The 22473-nt window shown below is 38.5% G+C and overlaps 1 protein-coding gene across 3 annotated transcripts in view; it reads right to left on the bottom strand.

The window, feature by feature from the left end:
• Positions 1–442: 442 nt before the first annotated feature.
• LOC127437193 (synaptotagmin-7-like) overlaps positions 443–22473 on the bottom strand; it is a 147524-nt gene continuing 125493 nt past the window's right edge. For all 3 annotated transcript variants that reach the window (XM_051691966.1, XM_051691964.1, XM_051691965.1), the window contains 6 exons: positions 7670–7781; positions 4848–5115; positions 4346–4515; positions 2635–2749; positions 2198–2397; positions 443–877 (listed from right to left, as the gene is read on the bottom strand). In XM_051691966.1, coding sequence (XP_051547926.1) covers positions 773–877; positions 2198–2397; positions 2635–2749; positions 4346–4515; positions 4848–5115; positions 7670–7781 — 970 coding nt within the window. In that variant the 3' untranslated portion in view covers positions 443–772. The remainder of the gene's footprint in view (positions 878–2197; positions 2398–2634; positions 2750–4345; positions 4516–4847; positions 5116–7669; positions 7782–22473) is intronic.

Raw genomic sequence — 22473 nt, 5'->3', positions numbered from 1 at the left:
TGAGCTCCCGTGAGCACCAAGGTCTAGACGAGGAGTTGGTCTTATATGATGAGGGATAGACTCGAGGTGAGGTGTACACAGATCAGAGAGATGTAAGACCTCTCCAACCTAGGCACACAAGGGATATATAGGTAAGTAAACACAAGAGAAATGTCCTGGTAACGTGTAGTTACTGTGAGAGCACTCTTAGGGCATTTTTAAATGGCTCCGTTGGATTTCCTTGCTGAAAAAACAGTTGAAACCAGCCTAAGATAATTCGATGGGCTGGTAAAGCTTGTCCTCAACTGGTTTAGCTGGGAGGCCATCTGGTGCCTAAATCCCATTTCCAATCAGCCAACAGACCAGCTTGACAAGGTTGGGAGACCAGCTAAGACCAGCATATCAGCTTTGTTTAAGATGTTTTTTTCAACAGGGTTGGATTTTCCCAAACCCTGATTTACAAGTACTAGATTTAGAATCAAAACTATGGTAAAATGTTTTGTTATAACATTGTCAATGCAAATAGATGTTTGCTTAATGCACATGCCTTTACACTACATGTTACCAGTTTAAAATAAAGACAAACAACAAGGAAGAAGAGAGGACTATGGGAATAGATTGAGAGAAGGTAGAAAGATTGAAGTTTGAAGCTCAAAAGTTAAAGGTTATAAGAATGGATGGCTAAAAGTACCCGTGTTGTGCCATCTGGCAGCAAGTTAGTCTTGTGCATAAGGACAGGGTTCTGGTCAAAGGTCAAACGGGGTCGGGGGATATGGGATATGGAGAGGGCCGATCAGGCTTTGAGGGCGTGCCACTGCGCCACGTTAGTACGTGGCCGACTCAACATGTCCTTCCAGTGTTTGACTTCAGCTGGACCGCTCTTCCATGACAAGTAGATCTGAGAAAGAAAGAAAGGAATGAAAAAAGAAAGAAAGAAAGGAGGAAAAGTTGTAAACAAGAATGATGGAAATAGGAGGGAATATAATTGTTAAGGGGAATGGGAATCATAAGGAATTTAATGGTATAATGATTCAGATTCCATTGAACAATTCTGGTTCCTTAACAATTTCATAAATGATTCTTATAGTACTTTTGAAGAACTGATTCAGTAAGTCAATGAGGTATAAAAGTAAACCATTCTGGGTTGTGTTTCCCAAAAGGATCTTCAGCGAACTACGGTCGCAAGTTCCATCGTTACCAACACAATTCAATGATTTGGTGTTTCCCAAAACTGTAGTTCCAACCACACAACTTTGCAATGCTGTTTGCGAATGTGCATTGGAACTGTGCTTTCGGGAAACATGTTTGTAACGATGGAACTTGCAACCATAGTTCGCTAACGATGCTTTTTACAGCTCTTTACCCGAAGTATAGTTCCCTTGTTCCCTTGTTAGTTTGCTGTGTGGACATTATTTGTCTTCACTGAAGCTTCTATATCTTTCATTCTGTCAACACTTTGACAATGTTTACATGCACTTTAGAAAATGGCAGGTTTTGCTGAACGCGGCCTTCTGAAATGTCATGCAAATGCTGTTTGTGGGATTAAAGGGTGTTAAGAGAAAGAGCTTTACAACACGGTTTATCTCGGAAAACACGACTTATTTGTCCATGTTAATTCAATATACGAGCGTATCAAGTGTGTAGGGGGAACCCAAAGTCAGATGTAGAGGGAAACCCTACTATTGCAGCACAACGCATCTGTCGTAATACACATTTTGCAATCGCCGCTTTGGTGTCTTCAGCAGCTTTCGTGCATTAAACAGCTTTTTGGTGTACTTGCAAATATTACGTCACTGTATGTGAAACGCACCCCTGAGCAATTCAGTGAGTGAGTCATTAGTCCTATTCAAACTGAAAACTCAAAGAGTCATTTTTATGAGACATTTTGATTAATTAAAAAAAAAAAAAAAACACTCAAAAGAATCATTCGTTTGAGAGTCTGACTACACTGGTCGCGTTTTCATGTTTGTTTTTGGTTGAAACCATTAGTAAAATGCTGCCGTTTCTGACTCTAATTTTTTTTCCTGGTTTTATAAGTTGTATTTAGTGTCATTTTACATGAATCTTTCTTGGTGTCACTCTTAAATGTGAGATCCTCATTGTTTTTGGGCCAGAAAACTACAGCTCTGATTGCAAAAATAACTTCTCATCTAATAGTTATGTATTTGAAAAAATATTAGCCTACCTCGAGATAGGAATGGGAAGTATATGTCCTCACCTTTCCGATAACATCATTGCGGCTCAGCCGATCTTTATCCATGACGGTGATGATGATGGTGGTTTCCCGGAGAACATGTGCTGGCACGTCGAAAGGGAAGGATTCGTTAAAAACGGGGTTCAGGCAGCACTTAATGGTGACTGTCTTCTTCTTCTCCACACGCTTGTCTTTGTGCATTAGCCATACTTTTACATAGGGGTCTACAGCCAATCAGAGAAAGGTTTGGTTTATGTAAATGAATTATGCAAACACATTTTGGAAAATTTGATTGGTCCATCATAAACTGTACAGTGTGTTTTTGATCATGAAAGCTCTGGATTCATAAAATATGTATTAAATAAATGAATGTAAATGTGTTTTTACGAAAACATGTACAGGTACAGTATATGTATTTATTCATGATCTCAGTGTCTTTATGACTGTGTTTGTGCGTATACCTGAGGTGCCTCCGATGTCCATGGCTTTGAGATTGCGTGCTTTTATTATGTTAACAGTGATGGTGTTGGCAGTGGGATTATAACACAATGACACCAGCAGATCTCCACGTCTTCCCTAAAACACAAATCAGGCATCACAAATTATCAATCACCCAGAAAGAATGAACTTAAATTGTCACCAATTTTGTGTTCTATCATCAAGATCCATAAGGAGTACATAAAGGCTCCAGTCTGGGCGCTTTCAAGATTCACTGTCTTAAAAGACCAATAGAATATAACTACAAATTGAGAGACCTCAAATATCAACTTAATTCTACAAATATGCATCATTTTAACAGTGCAATCTCTTTCTAATATTTATATGCAAATTTTAATATTTGCTGATAATCTTACCCTCTCAAATCTCATTCATACTTCTGTTCAATTTAACCCTGCTATTCTGATAAAAATTGGCTGCTTACTTTACTGTTTGTGGTCATTTTTGACCCGAAGCAGTACAGGTGTAAGCTTCTTTTTTGTAAGATGCAAATAAGCACATTTATGTAATTTCACCACAGCAAAAACCTAAACTTCTATAAGTTGAAACATGAAAAAAAATATGTGAATGTGTCATGTATTGGGACAGATTGCTGCCATCTGGTGAAAAAAGAAAAATAACATGACTTGAAAAATCATATTATGACAATAATAGCCAGTAGATGGCTGCAGTGTTCTATGTTCTACATTTTATCACAAGTTATGCATTTGGATCATTTGTCTAAGTTTAGCATTTTTTTTATTATTATTTGCAGGTGTCAGTTTTTGCAATAATGTCACATTATGCTTACAGTCAAACCTGACCATGGTGTTACAAAGAGAATACATAGAATAAATACCAATAGTTACCAATGATTTAATTTAAAAAATTAATCACTCAAAGTAAATTAATAATAATTTAGAGAAAATGAACAGTAATAAACATAGAGATAATCCACAATCCAGAACAAGCACACAGAAATGAAGGGATGAGACTATAAAACATGCAGAGTGCAAAACATCCAGTACACACTGTGAGTGTGTGTGCATGTGTGCTCTGCATTGTGTGTGTTAGGGTCTCACCCCGTCATTTCTGTGTGTTCTGCATAGTGGACAATTTGTAGATTTTCTTTGACAAAATGTAAAAAAAAAAAAAATGCTCTGTGTTATTGTCACCAATTTATCTTTGTGTGTGTGTGTGTAAGTGTTCGTGGGTGTGTACGTTTTGCAGTCTGCATGTTTTATAGTCTCACCCCTTCATTTATGTGTGTTTGTTTTGCATTGTGGCTGATTTACAGATTGTATTTGACTAGTCAAAAAAAATTGCTCTTTTTTAGTCATTCCAATTAATTTCCTATGGTCAGTCAATTTTTACCGTGAACAGTAATGGTGTCACATTTTTTTAGGACCACTTAGACTTATCAAATCAAGTCCACTTTATTTGTGTGTGCTCAGATGGTAAGTGGAGGACAAGTCACTAAGTCTTGTTCCGCTCAGAGAAAGGAACCCATTTTTATTAAATCTGCAAAAGTGATTTTGGTCAAAAATTACCGAACAGTACAGGAAGGATGAATATTGGCTGGTTTCAAAGTGTTTGAAATCTGTGTATCTCTTAAACAATGCTTATCGATGTCAAACTAGGCGCAAATCTCCATTATGATCTTCCAAAAGCATTTCAAAACTGAAGTTCACTCACGCTGCCATCACTGCAAGGTTTAAGATCCTTCCAGAATGTTTTCAATTGTCCAAGCTCCACCTTATTCAGAGGAATGGAGACTTCACCGATCGGGTCATTACGGCTGAACCGATCGTAGTCCAACACCTGGAGATAAAGCGTTCTTTCCCGAACCTTCTCATACGGGAACCCTGGTGTGAGAAATGTGAGGATTATGGCTTGATTTTTTGTTTCAGGGGTATGTATATTTATTGCAATGACGTTTTTTATCGAATAGTTCAAGTGCTTTTCAACAAATATACGAAATTCACATTTCTGCTTTTTTATCCTCTGTAAAAAAAAAACTGTTAACTTTAAGATGTTACTTCCATTACATGCGCCTTACTGTAACCGCGATCTTTGCGTTTACAGAAACAAATTGAATTGAAATGATTTTCCCTGGTAATCAACGTTCTGCCACAAATGGTGTTTATAGAGCTTTTATTGAGCAAGAACAGAAGAAATTGGGTCATCCAAACCTCACCCTCAAATAGGAACGTTTCGTTCCAGTGAGGGTTTAGGTTCTTTCTCTTGATTTTGGTCTCGAGTTTGTGCTTTCTGTCAGGCAGCAGGTAGATTTTGACGAAGGGGTCAGAGGTCCCAGAGAAGTCTTTTGCGGGCAGGTCCTGACCTTTGAGGATTTTTACCGTCAGGGTGGTGTCTTGGAAACTGTAGCCCAAGCTGAACTGAATCCTGCCCAGTTTCTCGCTAATAGGACCTTCGTGGTCGTCATCTTCTGACCCTGGAGACAACTGCAGGGACAAAGAAAGAGATGTTCGAAATGGAAGTGTTGTATTAGCTTGCTTAAATACTGTGCAGAATATACTGTAAACTACCAACTAATTTTAAAATATTATGCAAAGATAAACATTTCAGACAGTAGTATGCTACACTGTTGTGATATGAACCCACTATGTTGCATGTAAGTGCCGTCTAGTAGGAAATTACTGTGGCTACTTATACTCTATACTGGAAAAAATAGTAAGACTAATATTTTAGTATGCTATTCCAAACACATCTTTGAGATTCAAAATCTGACTTTTGTTCATCTTTGTTGTTTTCTTTGTTATTACTATATTAGGCGAGCAATACACACACACACAGATATCCCTTAAGCCTCCTTGATGCTGCTGAGACAGATAAGAGACTTTAAACATTAGGAGAACAAACCTCAGCCCTTTTTATTGGTTTAATAGGAAAAAAATGGACAGTGGCATTAAATCTTTGAAAGATATTTGAGAGTTTGTTTGAGACACTAAGGGTGGTTTCACATATAGTACATTTTAAATGAACCAAACCCAGTTCAGTTAAAGTGAACCAGAAAGGGACACAGCTGCAAATGACCTCAGTGCTTTTGGTGTTCACAGTGTAAGTGGACTTAAAAGAGGACCCAGTTTCTTTTTTGGTCCTTTTAGCATTTATGTGGTCTCAGAACCCTTGTTCATACCACTACTCCTTAAGAACTCAGATCCCATGGCTGTAAAGATTATGAAATGTAGCTAGCAATAACTTGTAAACTTAGAATTGTGATTATGGGCCTGGGTAGCTCAGCGAGTAAAGGCGCTGACTACCACCCCTGGAGTCGCGAGTTTGAATCCAGGGCGTGCTGAGTGACTCCAGCCAGATCTCCCAAGCAACCAAATTGGCCCAGTTGCTATGGAGGGTAGAGTCACATGGGGTAACCTCCTCGTGGTCACTATAATGTGGTTCTCGCTCTCGGTGGGGCGTGTGGTGAATTGTGTGTGGATGCGCATAGAATAGCGTGGGCCTCCACACGCGCTATGTTTTTGCGGTAACGCACTCAACAAGCCACGTGATAAGATGCGTGGACTGACGTCTCAGATGCGGAGGCAACTGAGATTCATCCTCCGCCACCCGGATTGAGGCGAGTCACTATGCCACCATGAGGACTTTTGGGTGAATTGGGCATTCCAAATTGGGGATAAAAAAAGAAAAAAAAAGAATTGTGATTTTGATGATAAATTGTCATACTTCCTAAGGTATGTGTAAACTTATAATTGTGATAATGATGATAAATTGTCATACATCTTAAGGTATGTGTATGTACTGCGGTTTATTTGGAGTGCTCACATTATAAGACAAGAACGGAAAATGGTATTGTCATAGTATTTCTACATTCGCTTAAAATTCCCTTATTTGGACAGTAAAATGTGATTGGAATATGAAGTACACAATAAACACATTTAGATCATATAAATAGCAGACAGTATGTAATACAACTTTGTATTGCAAGCCTCATGGTACTTATGTCATAAAGAAATGCAAAGCGGACTGGTACCTCTTTGTTTTCACATCGCACAAATCAATCGAGCCACAAAAGGACCCACAAACGAACCATACTCAGACCACGGTTCGCTTTTGGGTCCTTTTAGGAGGATTGGAGATCATTTGGGTTGTTCACATATACATGTTACACCGCTTTGAGAGCACTTAGAGTGCTCAAACAAACTAGATGTGAAAATGCCCAACGTAGCAAATAAACCCGATATCCTTGACCATACATTCTGCTTTGTTCTCAAAGGCATGTCCAATTTCGTATATACCTGCACCTAAAAGTCGCAAAAATAAAAATTAGGAATTGTGGTTGGTCACTTTACACATTGGTCAGATGGTCTCTTTCAATCTAAGGCTCTGTTTACACCTGGTATTAAGATGCGTTTTGGAGAATCTGATCACAAGTGAACAAGCGAGAAAAATCACAGTTTACATCTGGCCAAAATATGCGTCTCTTTTGACCACTAGTGTTCAGATTTCGAGGGGAGGGTGTCTGATTTTATGACAACATACTTTAATCACTGCGTCAATGTATTACTGCACAATAATAAAGAGCAAAAAAGAAAAAGAAGTGCAAAAAAATATGCACTGCTTCTCCAATTAATGTAAGCACAAACATGATGTTTAGAGCAATTATTTCCTTATGAAGCCACACGTAACTGGCAAAGTTTAAAATTCTTGTTTTAGGACATCGGTTGATTGAAAGGTGAGCAGGCGGCACTTTGCTGTTGCTCGTACACATTTGAACGGATGAGCATTTACAATACGAGCTCAATGTGGTCACTTGCATTCGGACACATTCGGCCAACGTTTTGGACCCCGTTTAAACCTGTCATTAGCATCTTACCGTTTCAAAGAGATCGCTTAAAACACATCTTAATACCCAGTGTAAACTGGGCCTGAGTGGGATGTTCTAGGCCAGAATAAGCTGTGAACCAGACTTTGTGCTGATAGTCAAGCTACAAAAATCTATTCATAACCTAAGCATAAAAGACAAACATACAGTCCTACCATCACCATGTCTCCAGTGAGTGAGTTGGCAAGGTCCAACACTGATGAATGCCCGTCCACATCTGGCGGCTGACCCTTAGGACTGTTAGCTTGCTTATTCCCCATATTCCTACTACAACAAGGAGCGAGATAGACATAAAAAAAATAGAGAGAAAGAGAGATTACTAAAAATACCAGAGATTTTTACTTACATGGGTCTCTTGTTTCACTCCATTCCATGGAATTTTTAATTGTTGTTGTTTGTTTTTAGTTTTTTTCACTAGCATCCAGTCACTGAATCCAACAAATTCAAATCCACATGACATTTTGACCCAAAAAAGCATCGGCTTAACTTTATTTTGACCGTCTTCATCACAATTTTTTAAAATTGACAAGAAGACAATCCACTAACAGGCATAATGATGAAGTTTACCTTTGATCGCTTGAACAAAAAAGCCACAGCAGAGAAATAGAATAAAAACCATCTTATAGGCAATTCCTGTTATAAAACATGCAGCCATTATGGGACAAAATGCTACTTCAGTTTATAACAGACAGCTGAACAGTCAATGCAAAAGATACAGTGAGCTGCTAAATATTTGGGCTCAATAAATTTCTCAGCACACATCTGTCAAAACTCATCATGTCACGGAGCGATCCATTTCGTTTTCCAGGGGTGGTGTCCAAAGTCACATTGGGGTGGTTGGCCTGGACTAGAAAACCTACTAAAAGGAATGTTCCGGGTACAAAAAAAGTTAAGTTCCACCAACATTTGCGGTATAATTTCAATTACTTCGGAGAATAATTGTGACCAGTAAAGCACTTCCAATGGAAGTGCATGGGGCCAGCGTTCCACAAAAGTGAGGCTTGTAATTTTAAGCACTTAAGTAGATCAGTACAAAACACTTAGGCCTATTATTTGATCTGTGAAGTTGTCCACATTATGCGGAAGCTTTTCTACTTTTCTGCAAGTGAAGTTTGCTTTGTGTAAACAGTGATTAATGGATAATTACATCATGTCTCTGTTTGGTATCCTTCACTCAAAAAAATTACTCTGTGGCTGATCATGATTCAGTCGTGAACAGTAGTTCCACGTGTCTGAACTGAGTTTTCTTTACTTAAAATTAAAATGTAATCTCAACACAAAAAATGTAGGTAGAGGGAACCTAATTAAATTGAGTAAACCCGAAAGTTAGCCATGTTAAAGTAACTCAAATCTCTTTCAATTCTTTATGTACTAACTAGTGACAGCGTACTTTAGCAAGCTAAATACATGCTGACTGTAAGCACTACAGAGTGTAGCTTAGTAACTTTGGTTAGCACAGCAATTGCTCAACTTAATTTTAACATTTACTCTCCCTATCAAGTCCCCTGCAATGCATGCTGGGAAATAGAAATCCCCTGCCCAGTTGCAGATAAAACAAAACTCATGTTTTTAAATTAAACTCAGTTAAATTAAGTTCACTTAATTACAGGCATTTTTGAGTAATACGAACAAGTGAGAATTAAGTAAACCTAACATTATTGAGAGACATTGTTTTAAGATTACCGGGTTTTACCGGCATCATCGCATTGCACATACTGTAGACAATGGTCAATAGGCGATTCTTTCAATAAAGTTTCAAGTCTAGTGGCTATACTTTTGAATCTTTGTATATTTCAATGATTATTGTTAATTTTACTGTGGCAATCGACATTATGCCACAAATGCTGTCGATCTTAACTTGTACCGAACCGGAAACATTCGTTTGACTAAACTACTGAACTAGCTGACAGGACCAAACTAAACCAGAGCAAGGACCAAAAGGACAGAAAGAAAGATAAAGGGACAGAGAGAGAGGTGAAAAGGAGAAAAGACAAACGCTGACATTAGAATGAGACTGAGTGATCAAGGCACAATTAAAAGGAAACAGACCATTAGTATACACACACAGAGAGAAAGACAAGACAACTAGAAAAACGATGAAGGTGCCACACAAATACAGACGAGGACTGAGAGACAAGTAACAGCTGGAGGGAGAAAGACAAAAAGACAGCGTAAAAGAGGAAAAGAGTCATTTTTTCTGTGATGGAAGGGAGGAAGATTATTCGCATGACTGGAGAGTCAAACAAAACCATGAGAGAGACGTCAACCAAACCAGCACAACTGCAAAAGAGAGAGAGAAAGCGAGAGATAGACGCCTGAAAAGACAAGAAACTCTTGAGTCTGGTCAATCAGAGAGAAAGAGAGAAATGAAAGTTAAACAAAAGCACACACAGAGCTAGAAACACTCTAGATTTATTCCACAAAGAAAAAAAAATAACACAATAAAAGAAAAAGAGACCAGGAGAAGCATTTTTTTTTTTTTCCGGAGAGAAGTGAAGCTTTAAAGAGAAAGAGAGAAAATGAAAGCTGAAAAAAGAGAAAAGAGAGAGAACGTGTAAACAAACAGTGTAAAGGAACACAGCAATGGTAACACACAGTAGAACACAGAGAACAGCAGGGGAAAGAGAGACACGGAGGAAGATAAGACTGTCTTTAGACTGGTAGGGAGATTTCATCCAAACTAATGTGATAGTCTTGGACTTTTCTGCCTTAAAGGGATAGTTCCCTTGAAAATAAACTTCATTCGTCATTTACTTGCTCCAGACCAGTTTGATTATATTTCTTCTGTAGAACACAACAGAAGTTAAACAGCAGAATGTCTTTCCCATTAGATCTCCTTCCCAGACCTAATTTGAGAGTTGTTATGAAAGTGGATGGTGACTAAGGTTGTCGAGCTCCAAAAAAGGAAAACAGCACCCAAAACTATATTCCAAGTATTCTGAACGTGTATGGGAAAGAGCAGCTTGGATATTGCTACACATCTCCTTTTGTGTCCCACAAAACAGTAAATGAGAGTGAGGATTTGAGGGAACTATGCCTTTATATAATAACAACGGATCCCCACCAGTCTAAGGAGAGCAGAGGAGGTCCAGGAGAACAGAGCTAGCTCGGGCGGGGAGGTTTACGCACAAACCATAAAGTGTCTGTCTGTCAACACATCTGTTTCGGGAAAACAGCCTCTCAGTGGTGTCACTTTTATTCTTGGTAAATACAGTTGAATCGCACCAAGCCGATGGTGGAAACAAGGTTGTAATGTTGAAGACACACAGACAAAGCCAGAGCGTACTCAAGAACACACAGAGCAGGCAAAGCAAGACAGACGGACAAACAGACAAACACATTACGAAGTGGTTCAGGTTTCAAAGGGAGAGAGGTAGGGGTTTAAACTCTCAAAATGTCATCCATGATCTTTGGATGGCTCAGTCAGTAATTGGTTAATTTTAAACTGAATTCAGCACTGATTGGCTCAAATTGTTAATGGGTTAGTTTACTTGTTAGTTTTGTGGTTGCACTTGTTATCAAACCCACACACACTTAGCTGCCAAAGACATGATGTGAAAAATGAAGAAATGAAGAATAAAGTGATGAGAATGAGAATTCTCTGCAGGACCATGGGTAATGTAGTCATTCACCAGGAACTCCGCTATTAAACACGATTTTTAAACAATTAAGTGAAATAACGCGGATTGATGGCTTCAACAGAAGCATATACTGTCAATTAACAACCTCTGAGCTCATGGTGGGTCTTTCTTTAAATGTCGATATTTAAGTATCAATAAAAATAACTTAGTCTATGAAAAAATGAATGGGATCTTTACTTCCGGCACCGACTGTTGCACTCTATTCTAGTAACTCAGAGTTTTTCACCTGCTACCATAAAGACACTGAGGACATTCTGAGGTAACCATAGCAACAAGAGACCATCGGAGCGTCAGTATTGAAAATATATAGACAAAAATAATAAAAATACTGTTATCATTTATTATTTTATGAAATATTACATATATCACAAGTTTATCTTCAACCAACGTTTCAGCAGCCACAAAAGTTAGACTGCAGGTACTTCAGAGCGCGTATTTTTACCTGTCGCCAAAAAGACGCTCGCGAACAGAACTCGCGTTCGCCTGAGAGGAGGTAATAATCAGAGCAGCAATAGACTGTTCGAGCACTTTTCTGTAGAATCAGTATCGGATGATAAAACAAGTACATAGCCAACTAAACAGCTTAATATTTCACATTTAACATTAAAAACGTTTCAACAGCGTTTTAAATTAAAATTTCAATGACAACAAATGTTCCAGTTAGTCAACGCTCATATTAATATACCGCCAAATAAAAGACGCTCATGAACAGAGGTTGTGTTCTTCTGAGGAGGTAACCAAAGCAACAACAGACCACTCGAGCGCTGTCCATTAGGATCAGTATCGGAAGATACATCGATAAAACATAGGTACTATCATTCAAGGGAGTTGCCAGAAAATTGCTTTTGGGTGGGTCTCAATAAAAATGGATGGGCCAAGTTTTTTTTTTTTTTTTTTTTTTTACAAAATTCTCCTTAACAACAGAGAAGCAACACATTCAAATAATTCTTTCACACTTATACAAATATTACAAATATTTACTTGAAGTCAAAGAATAATCTCTAATATTCTGGGTGGGCCTGGGTCTAATTTGGCTTGGCCCAGGCCCACCTCGGCCCACCCTTGGCTACACCACTGCTATCATTATTTACCACTTTATTTGAGCTTTACATACCACAAGTATATCAGAATGCTTTAAAGTTTTGTTTAAGTAGTCATTTAGCAAGTTGACATTTGACAAACTGTGCTAAGGGCAGCAATAGACAATTTGGGTTGCGTGAGACGAACATCAATGAATTACGCGCCAAAAATGTATTGTAAAAAGTCGACTCCTCTGAGAATCACTTTATAATTCCAATACCGACAAGCAGGGACTAAAAACGATTTAAGGAACTAAAACATTTAGTTTTTAGTCCCTGCTGAAGAGAATGAACAGAACTCGAGTGGGGCAGAACGAAAGTGAATGGGAGAGAGAGAGACGGTGCTCGCCGTGATCTCGGAAAGCGAAGGAGAAGAGGTGAAATGAGGACAGAGAAAACAGAAAGCACACAGTGACCATCGCTCTTTCTGTATCTCTCTGTCTCTATCTTTGCCTTATGTCCCTCGCTATTGATCAAGGGCAGATAAAAGACATGTAGATGATTCTCTAAGATCTGAATAATTCATTCACACACTAAACATGAGACTCTCATGCAGGTTATTTCAAAGTCTGGCTGATAATGCCCTATTAACACCGTCTAACTTTGCCAATGTCCATATTAACAGTCATCTTGGATCGTTGTAAAAAACGATTCTGTTTTTTTTTTTATAAATCCTTTATAGTGTAACGAGGCTACTGAGGTTTTTTAAAATGTTGTCGCATTATTTATAGACTACTACTGTATGTATAGCACTCAAGAGCAATTTCTAGCTGAGCCTGCTCTGGAAAAAAAAAAGGTATATTCACTACAGAAATGTCCATGACTTTTTAATATTTTATAAATGACAGTGACTTTTCCAGGCCTGGAAATCAGAATTTAAAATCCCCCTGATAAAGTATTTCCAGGTTGTCCGTGATCCTGGGAACCCTGTTTAACAATACAGACATGATTCTACTTAATATTTTTATTTGATTTTAGTTTATTACATTTCTGACACTAAAATATGACTCGATGAGCCTCCTCCGAAGCTGTTGTAAAAACAAGGAGTTAAATTGGCATTTTAGAGACAACATGGCCAGCTATTTTGTTCATTTTTGCTTGGCCAACTAAAATATTTCCAAAAGAAGCCAAAGTAAGATCAAGTGAATGTTCTGTTTGTAATACTGCAATGAATTAAGGATGGCAAGAGGGGAACAAATGAATAGATGAGATGAGACAGATATACTGATATCTTTTGAGAATATAAGCAGTTCACAGATTTTTATTTTGTTTATCCTTTTACGATATACAGCATGTATGCTCAGTGAGTTCAGGAATTTTCTTTTATATGCTATGAAGCTCGTTTATGTATCTGCAGATATAAACGGCCCTGATGTGGAGGTGCAGACGGCAGCCTGCAGGTGTGTGGAGTCACCAGAAAGGGGCAGAGAGAGCCCAAATTCCCCCCGACATCTGGAATCTGCTCTTCCAAGCGCTCTCACCTCGAAAGTGGGCTGTTGGCATAGCAATCGAGGGGTGGTGGGCACGAGGAGTGTGAGAGTGTGTGTGTGGTGTGTTTGAGTGATGGGGGCAGCAAACAGGAGACCACGATGCAAACACAGCAGACGAGAGGAAGGATATATGACAGGTACAGGTGAGCGCCTCACTACCGCACACACACGTGAACACGTACAAACAAACACACACATTCGGAGGCGGGCTGGAGGCGGGCCATTTTGGGGTTCACCGTGACCTGTTATACTATCCTGCGTTACCTGACCCGGGACCAACACATGCACCTCTCTCTTGTCGCGGGGTTAACGCACGACATGTCCAGGCTGGAGAGAGAGGCCAAACATAGAGCGGTCCACCCCTCCCTCCCTCTCCAAATAGGTTCCCATAAGAAACACACAACACAAACACAAAATCATGCAGGAAATATCATATACACTTCTCAACACACACACACACACACACACACATCCATGCTTCAGAATGTACTAGAGATCATTACATAACCAACCCACTCTGCACAGCACTGCGAGCCTGTGTGCGTTTCCACACATGCCTGTTTCTGCCAATAACTCATTATTATCTAGAGTGTGCGTGAGATACAACAGACCTTTCGAGACAAAGTCAAAGGCTATCCAGTAGGGCAAGCGCATGCACACACACAATGCTGTTAGCTCATTCACTTCTTTCAAAGCGTGGCATAATTTCTTAGACAGCAGCCTTCTACACTGAGCACACAAACACAAGACACACACAACTATAAATACACACGCACACAGTCCATCCCAGATCTAATCTTCACTCGTGCACGGCAGAACAGCTCAATTAAAATCTGATGCTCTTGGGCAAGACAGACAGGCCCAAGACAAATTTTCCCATAAAAATCCTTCATTTACACACACACACACACAAGATTCACAGTTTAGATCCCAAAGCGAGCCAGTGCAAAAAATATCCAAACCATTTGTAGTGTGTATCATTTGTTGATGCAGATCTGTTGAGGGTTTTTCCAGTTGATAGTGTAATGTTCATTGACCGTCTAATGCATATCACACACAAAAATTGCAAATTACTTGTGCAATGTTGTGTTTACAAATTACTAAGCTGCTACAGTGCTTTGAGTGCTTTTGAGACAGATCTACAGTAGTCACTGGTGTTGCCAGGATTTGCCAGGTTCATGGCTTTCTTTGAATCTTTGAAATCTGCTCAGTTATATTTCAGGCACTTAGTAGCAAGTAAACTAGATCCACAAGAGTAGAATCCGCTTTGTCTTTCCACGCTGGTCTTTATTATATTATGATGGATTTCAGATTTACTTGGCCCTAAATGTCTATTCCATTTAGAACTAAATAATAAAAAAAATGTGGTTGGTCGCTTTACATCAGTCAAATGTTCTCTTCCTGTCTAAGTGGACCAGTTTTCATGCTGATAATCAAACTCTGGCTACACTAGACAAGAAAACTAGAAAGATGACACATAGATACAGTAGATACAGTAGAAGACAGACAGACAGACAGATAGATATACAGAAAGACATATGAATAGATAGATAGACAGACAGATATATGGACAGACAGACAGACAGACAGATAGATAGAGACAGACAAACAGACAGACAGACAGACAGACAGACAGACAGACAGATAGATAGAGACAGACAGACAGACAGACATATGAATAGATAGACAGACAGACAGACAGACAGACAGATAGATAGACAGATAGATAGACAGATGAATAGATAGATAGACAGACAGACAGACAGATATATGGACAGACAGACAGACAGACAGATATATGGACAGACAGACAGACAGATAGATAGATAGACAGATAGACAGACAGACATATGAATAGATAGATAGACAGACAGACATATAGACAGATAGATAGATAGATGGACAGACAGACAGACAGACAGACAGATAGATATATGGACAGACAGACAGACAGACAGATAGATAGACAGATAGACAGACAGACGGGTAGATAGACATATAGACAGTTAGACTGACAGACATATATACAGACAGACAGACAGACAGACAGATAGATATTTTTCCTCATCTTTCTCTCATTAATACACCTGTCACTGAACACACACTCCACTCTCTCTTTGTCTACAGCTAATGACAATACATTATCTACTTGACTAAACAAGTGCTGAAGCCCTTCACACTGTTTCAGCACCACGGACAGCTCCAGTTTTCTCTAACAGCTGACATGAGGAAGACCTGCATGTGTGTCCAGTCTGTTATGTGCTGTTCCATGAAGTTTACACTATCAAGCCATGTTCACAAGACAAAAAAAAAAAACTTTTATGCAATTCTTCACTGATGCTGATGAAGCTTATTTTAAAATTGTGTTATGTGTGGGTCCAGCATAAAGTACCTCATTACATAACCATTTAAATTGTATGCATTTTTATGCAAATGCTTGTACCAACATTTGTATTCAAGGACACAAACCTCAGTATACCATTATCTGAAAATGCTAAACACATGTAGGCATGTGCACACAACCCACCCACCTACTCTGTGTGGGGGAGCATGTGTAAGTTTGAACACAGTCAATAAAGAAAAAAGCTTTTGTCACAGGGGTTTTAATTCCTGCTGATACCATAATCCAGATCAGGCCCACTGAGAACACGGAATAACATGTGCAGCAAAGTGTGTGTGTGTTGGGTTTTATGCTTGCTCACTTCAAAGTCAATTTTTCACATACCACACTTTCAATTGACTCACACCTAAACACATACAAACACATCTATATATTAGCTACTGTATAGCATACTGTAAAAATAGCATACTATAAAATCACACTACTCAGTGCAGTATGTAGTATGTATACTTGCAGTATTCAAATTTTCTATATGTATGAAATACCCAGATGACCTTCTATTGTTTATTTTTCAAAATGCCGGAGCATATTACATTAGAAACTGTATTCCAAAAATTGCCAAAAAAAAAGCCATATTTTTCTATATGATAATTGCACGGTACTCACTAAATTAAATATACAGTTGTGCTCAAAAGTTTGCATACCCTTGGAGAATTGGTAATAAGGAAAACATGAGTGAGCAGGCAAAACACATTTCTATTATTTCTTATGGGATTCATATTCAATTGTAGGTTATAACAGAATGGCACAATCATAAAACAAAACATGGCAACAAAGAAAAAAATGAAATGACCCCTGTTCAAAAGTATGCATACCCTTAGTTCTTAATACTGTGTATTGCCCCTTTAGCATCAATGACAGCATGCAGTCTTTTGTAATAGCACCAAATTCTTGCAGGTGGTATGGCTGCCCATTCTGGAGGGTCAACTTGGCCTTGTGCTTAGGGTCATTGTCATGCTGGAAAGTCCAAGAGCGTCCCATGCGCAGCTTTCATGCAGAAGAATGCAAACTGTCTGCCAGTATTTTCTGATAACATGCTGCATTCATCTTGCCATCAATTTTCACAAGATTCCCCGTGCCTTTAGAGCTCACACACCCCCAAAACATCAGTGAGCCACCACCATGCTTCACAGTGGGGATGGTATTCTTTTCACTATAGGCCTTGTTGACCCCTCTCCAAACATAGCGCTCATGGTTGTGACCATAAAGCTCTATTTTGGTCTCGTCACTCCAAATTACAGTGTGCCAGAAGCTGTGAGGTGCCAAGGTGTTGTTGGGCATATTGTAACCGGGCTTTTTTGTGGCACTGGCACAGTAAAGGCTTCTTTCTGGCAACTCGACCATGCAGCTCATTTTTGTTCAACTATCGTCGTATTGTGCTCCTTGAAAGAACCACACCATCTTTTTCCAGAGCAGCCTGTATTTCTCCTGAGGTTACCTGTGGGTTTTTCTTTGTATCCCGAACAATTCTTCTGGCAATTGTGGCTGAAATCTTTCTTGGTCTACCTGACCTTGGCTTGGTATCAAGAGATCCCCAAATTTTCCACTTCTTCATAAGTGATTGAACAGTACTGACTGGAATTTTCAAGGCTTTGGATTTCTTTTTATATCCTTTTCCATCTTTATAAAGTTCCATTATCTTGTTACGCAGGTCTTTTGACAGTTCTTTTCTGCTCCCCATGGCTCAGTATCTAGCCTGCTCAGTGCATCCACGTGAGAGCTAACAAACTCATTGACTATTTATACACAGACACTAATTGCAATTTTAAAAGCCACAGGTGTGGGAAATTAACCTTTAATTGCCATTTAAACCTGTGTTTGTCACATTGTGTGTCTGTAACAAGGCCAAACATTCAAGGGTATGTAAACTTTTGATCAGGGCCATTTGGGTGATTTCTGTTATCATTATGATTTAAAAAGGAGCCAAACAACTATGTGATAATAACTGGTTTCATATGATCACTATCCTTATATAAAAGACAGTTGTTTTGCATGATCAATCCTATTTTCAAAATCAATGCCAAAATTTCACAATTTCTGCCAGGGTATGCAAACTTTTGAGCAAAACTGTACAACGTTATGAGGTCATATAACAACAACGTAACATACTGTATTATAGTTTAAAACACTTTTTGTGACATTCTGTATACCATTTCACATATGGCATTATTCTTAAAAATGGACGTATACAGTATATAGTACACAGTAGGGGTTGCACTGACTAGTCGACTACTCTGTTAATAGGTTAGTCTTGCCACTAGTTGATGCATTGGGTCTTTGCCGAGTACTTATGGATCACATGATTTCAGTCGCACTTGTTCCATATGGTGATTATAAGAGGAAAATTCTTCATTCTACAAGCTGCGTTTTGTGTATTTGCATACATCTAAAATGAGGCTAAAGTGTAAATACTGTAAAGCGAACACAGAGCGCTTTGCGTTTTAGAGAGTGAAGCAAAGAAAAGATGGTTATAATGAAAATGGACATGCTATGGTTTATATGATTTTCTTTCTTGTATTTTATCAGCCAAAATGACACACAACATTTGGAATTATCCGTCAATGTCTTTAAAACGTATTAAATATCAGAACAAATTAGGATAACGCAAACTTCAAGTCATTTACATAAAATAAACATTGTCCTGCTGAGTAACTGACTACTCAACTACTTTTCTGGGTGGTTAGTCGACTATCACACAGTAAGCAGTATGCTAATATTCCACTCTGAAAATAGCCAATATGTCAAAAAGTATATGAATGAGTTTCATTCACAGACTCTCAAAAAATTTTGTATGAAGACAAAGAGGAAACAAAAGAGAGAGAGAGAGAGAGAGAGAGAGAAAGATGACCCCCTAAGACTGGGTTTAAATCAGAAAGATCCCCCTCTCTTACATCACAGAGTCATGAGTTTCACAGCAAGCCATTTATTGTGTACTGTGAGTATGTGTGTGTGCTCTCCCATTCATTCTAAATGCCATGATCACAGTGGGAGCTTCAGCCCAAATCCAAAGCAAAGCCTCACTATAAAGGTGCCGCATGCTTGAATCAACAGCAAAATGGCAGAGAAAAGCTGCATGTGTGAGAGTGTGTGACAAATCTTTGCGTGACAAAAAGGCAGGACATGAATATCTCTTTCTCTCTCCACACACAACACACGACAACTGTCAACAACATGTCCGGGTCATATTTAGCCCCAAAATTAAATGACAAAAATAGGAAATTAAATTGCGCATAAAGAAAATGAAGCTAATTTTGAGGACCATTACAGGAATATTCGACAGCATTTTGTGGCATAATGTTGATTACCACAAAAATGTATTTCGTCTCGTCCCTCCATTTCTTTAAAAATGGCAAAAATCAGAGGCCTGGGTAGCTCAGTGGTAAAGACGTTGGCTACCACCCCTGGAGTTGGCTAGTTCGAATCCCAGGGCAACCAAATTGGCCCGGTTGCTAGGGAGGGTAGAGTCACATGGGGTAACCTCCTTGTGATCGCTATAATGCGGTTCGCTCTCGTGGTGAGTTGTGCGTGGATGCCGCGTTGGATGGCGTGAAGCTTCCACACATGCTATATCTCCACGGTAACGCGCTCAACAAGCGACGTGATAAGATGCACGGATTGACGGTCTCAGACGTGGAGGCAGCTGAGGTTCATCCTCCGCCACCGGGATTGAGGCGAATCACTATGCCACCACGAGAACTTAGAGCACATTGGGAAATGGGCATTCCAAATTGGGGAGAAAAGGAGAGAAAAAAAAAGGCAAACATCTGTGTTACAGTGAGGCACTTATAATGGAAGTCAATGGGGCCAATCTGTAAACATAAAAAAAATTAAAAAAAATAAAAACAAAATTACAAGTTTAAAGAAATTGGAGAGGGTAAAATTTTGGGATTTGGTATGATTTAAAAAAATAAATAAATTCGAAATAGATTTTTGTAGTAATCAACGTTTTGCCACCAATGCAGTCAACTTAGCTTAATTTGTATTGAACCCAGAATATTCTTTGTTCACATCAACATAAGACTGTTTGCATTGTTATGACAATAAAGCACATTTACCCCAAATTCTCATTACTGTTATGCAACCAAAATATTATTCTCAGTACTGTAATGAAAAAAAAGGTAACACTCTATTTTGATGGTCCAAAATAGATATTTAATGGACTATAAGTGACTTATCAACTGGCTTGCTATAGCTAGTCAACAGTGTTTCAGCAAACATTCAGTAGACTTTCAGTAGCCTGTATATACCTATTAATGACCTACTTACATTATTGTTGAGAACATTAGTTCATTAAAAGGTCATTAATTAAGATCTATATACAGGCTACTGAAAGTCTACTGAATGTTTGTTGAAACACTGTTTACTAGCTATAGCAAGCCAGTTGATAAGTCACTTATAGTCAGTTAAATATCTATTTGGGACCATCAAAATAAAGTGTTACCAAAACAAACAAAAAAACATTTACATTTTAAATTGTAATGGTAAATTGTAAATTAAAGTGTAATGATAATGTGTAAAAGGGATGTAACTTTTTTTATGTTAAAAAATGTTACGAGCAATAGCCGTGTGTTACATCTTATCTAATTTTTGTGAGAGCGTTGCTTGTAAGTGCAATCTCCGTGCCAGTGCCAAGCGCAATTAGGCGTGGGTGGGAGTGTTTGCGCTATCTTTGGGTGTATGTGCGCAAACTTTGGGTGTATTGTATGTCAATGAAGTAGCGCAAAACTGTTTTCCTGAGAAATAGGTAATTGCACTAAGATGTTTGAAAAGCATGTCTGTTTTCAGTGCAAAGTCTAAATTCAGTTCCTGCATTTGTAGTTTGGAGACTTCACCAATAATAAAATTCATATCCAAACTCTGAAAATATAATAGAACATCAACTTATGTCCCTGACGATCAGAGTTTTAGCCATCTCATGAAACAAACATTTATGAGATTTGTGTTAAACAATCTATAAGTCATGGTTTATTTTTCAATTATTATTAATGTTGTTTATATTTACAATTGTATTTATGATATAATTTATATTGCTATTTTTCCACCTGTTGTCATACAGTGATTTTTAAGCCACTGCAAAAGGTGCCGGTGAAAGAAGTTGGAGAGAGCAAAATAATTTAGATTTGGTAATCACTGTTTGATACAATCACTGTTATAATAGCCAAGATCTGTGAGTCAGTAGATGAAAATTATTAATAATAATTACATTCCCTATAATTTAACGGAGCGTAAATCCAATCCTGATGAGAATCACATTTCCTAAGCATATAAAAGGAGTGTGTCCATATTACTATTCTTCTAATTCATTGCATACAGTCCATTTACACTGCCAACTTCTTATGAATGAGCTGTCTTTGTTTATAATCGCTGGTACTTGAGGGAATGGACTACATAATATGACGCAGACTGTTCAATAACCAGAGAAGAACCTCAGAATTAAGTTGCACTTGACCCAGCCCATTACTACATTGCGCGTGCAATTTCGCCAAACCCATTTGCATCTTAGCGCACGCTTGCACTGACTTAGCACTTATTACTTATGGCATAGCGCTAAGAGCAGCGCTAGTGCTCTTAAAATAGGGCCCTTTACCTTTAAATGTCATTACAAAAAAAGTTTGGTCTTAAAATAGACTTAATTTTCTTTATGCCCAATAGATTTTTTATTACATGTTTTTTTTTAAGGTGAAATATGACCCCAAACATTTCTTTGTGAGAATAACTCCCATATTCATTACAGCATCTCTCTTTCCCCTTCGCTGGTAAGATAAAGCTGCTTCAAGCACTCCATAAAGATATAACCATCAGATATGACATCAAAGCTTGTATGTGTTTGTGTGTGCATATATTATTTCATTCTATTATGTCATCCTCTGAGAGTTCAGTCTTAAAGTTAAAATAACATTTCCACATTATATTTCCTGTTGCTTGAGCATTTGCGTGCAGTTACGCTGGTACTCCCATGCTGAGCTTCCTGTTTGATTCCCATTCATTCGGCATTATGTGTAATTACAAACCCTCACGGGTGGCCAATGGGCAAGGAAAACCTGCCAACGGCTAGAAAGCTTGGCCATTCAAACTCCATCTCTCTCTCTCACTTGCACTTTCTCCTTATTAGCCTGGTAGTTCCTCCTGGCTGAGTTAATTGCATGTGTGTGTGTGTGTGTGTGTCTGAGAGTGTGTATTCAGCCCTAAATTCAGAGAAAAGAAAAAGTGAGAAAGTCAGAAAATAACATCCTGAACTTCTAAGAAATATAGAACAACTCATGCAGAGAAAAAGTTGACAAAAATGGTATTTTACTGTATTATATATCAGTCTTGGGGAAGCAACTTTGAAACTGTAGTTTGTCAAGT

Source organism: Myxocyprinus asiaticus, chromosome 48 (assembly GCF_019703515.2).
Source record: "Myxocyprinus asiaticus isolate MX2 ecotype Aquarium Trade chromosome 48, UBuf_Myxa_2, whole genome shotgun sequence".
Lineage (NCBI taxonomy): Eukaryota > Metazoa > Chordata > Actinopteri > Cypriniformes > Catostomidae > Myxocyprinus > Myxocyprinus asiaticus.
This window is presented reverse-complemented; position numbering and strand designations above follow the sequence as displayed.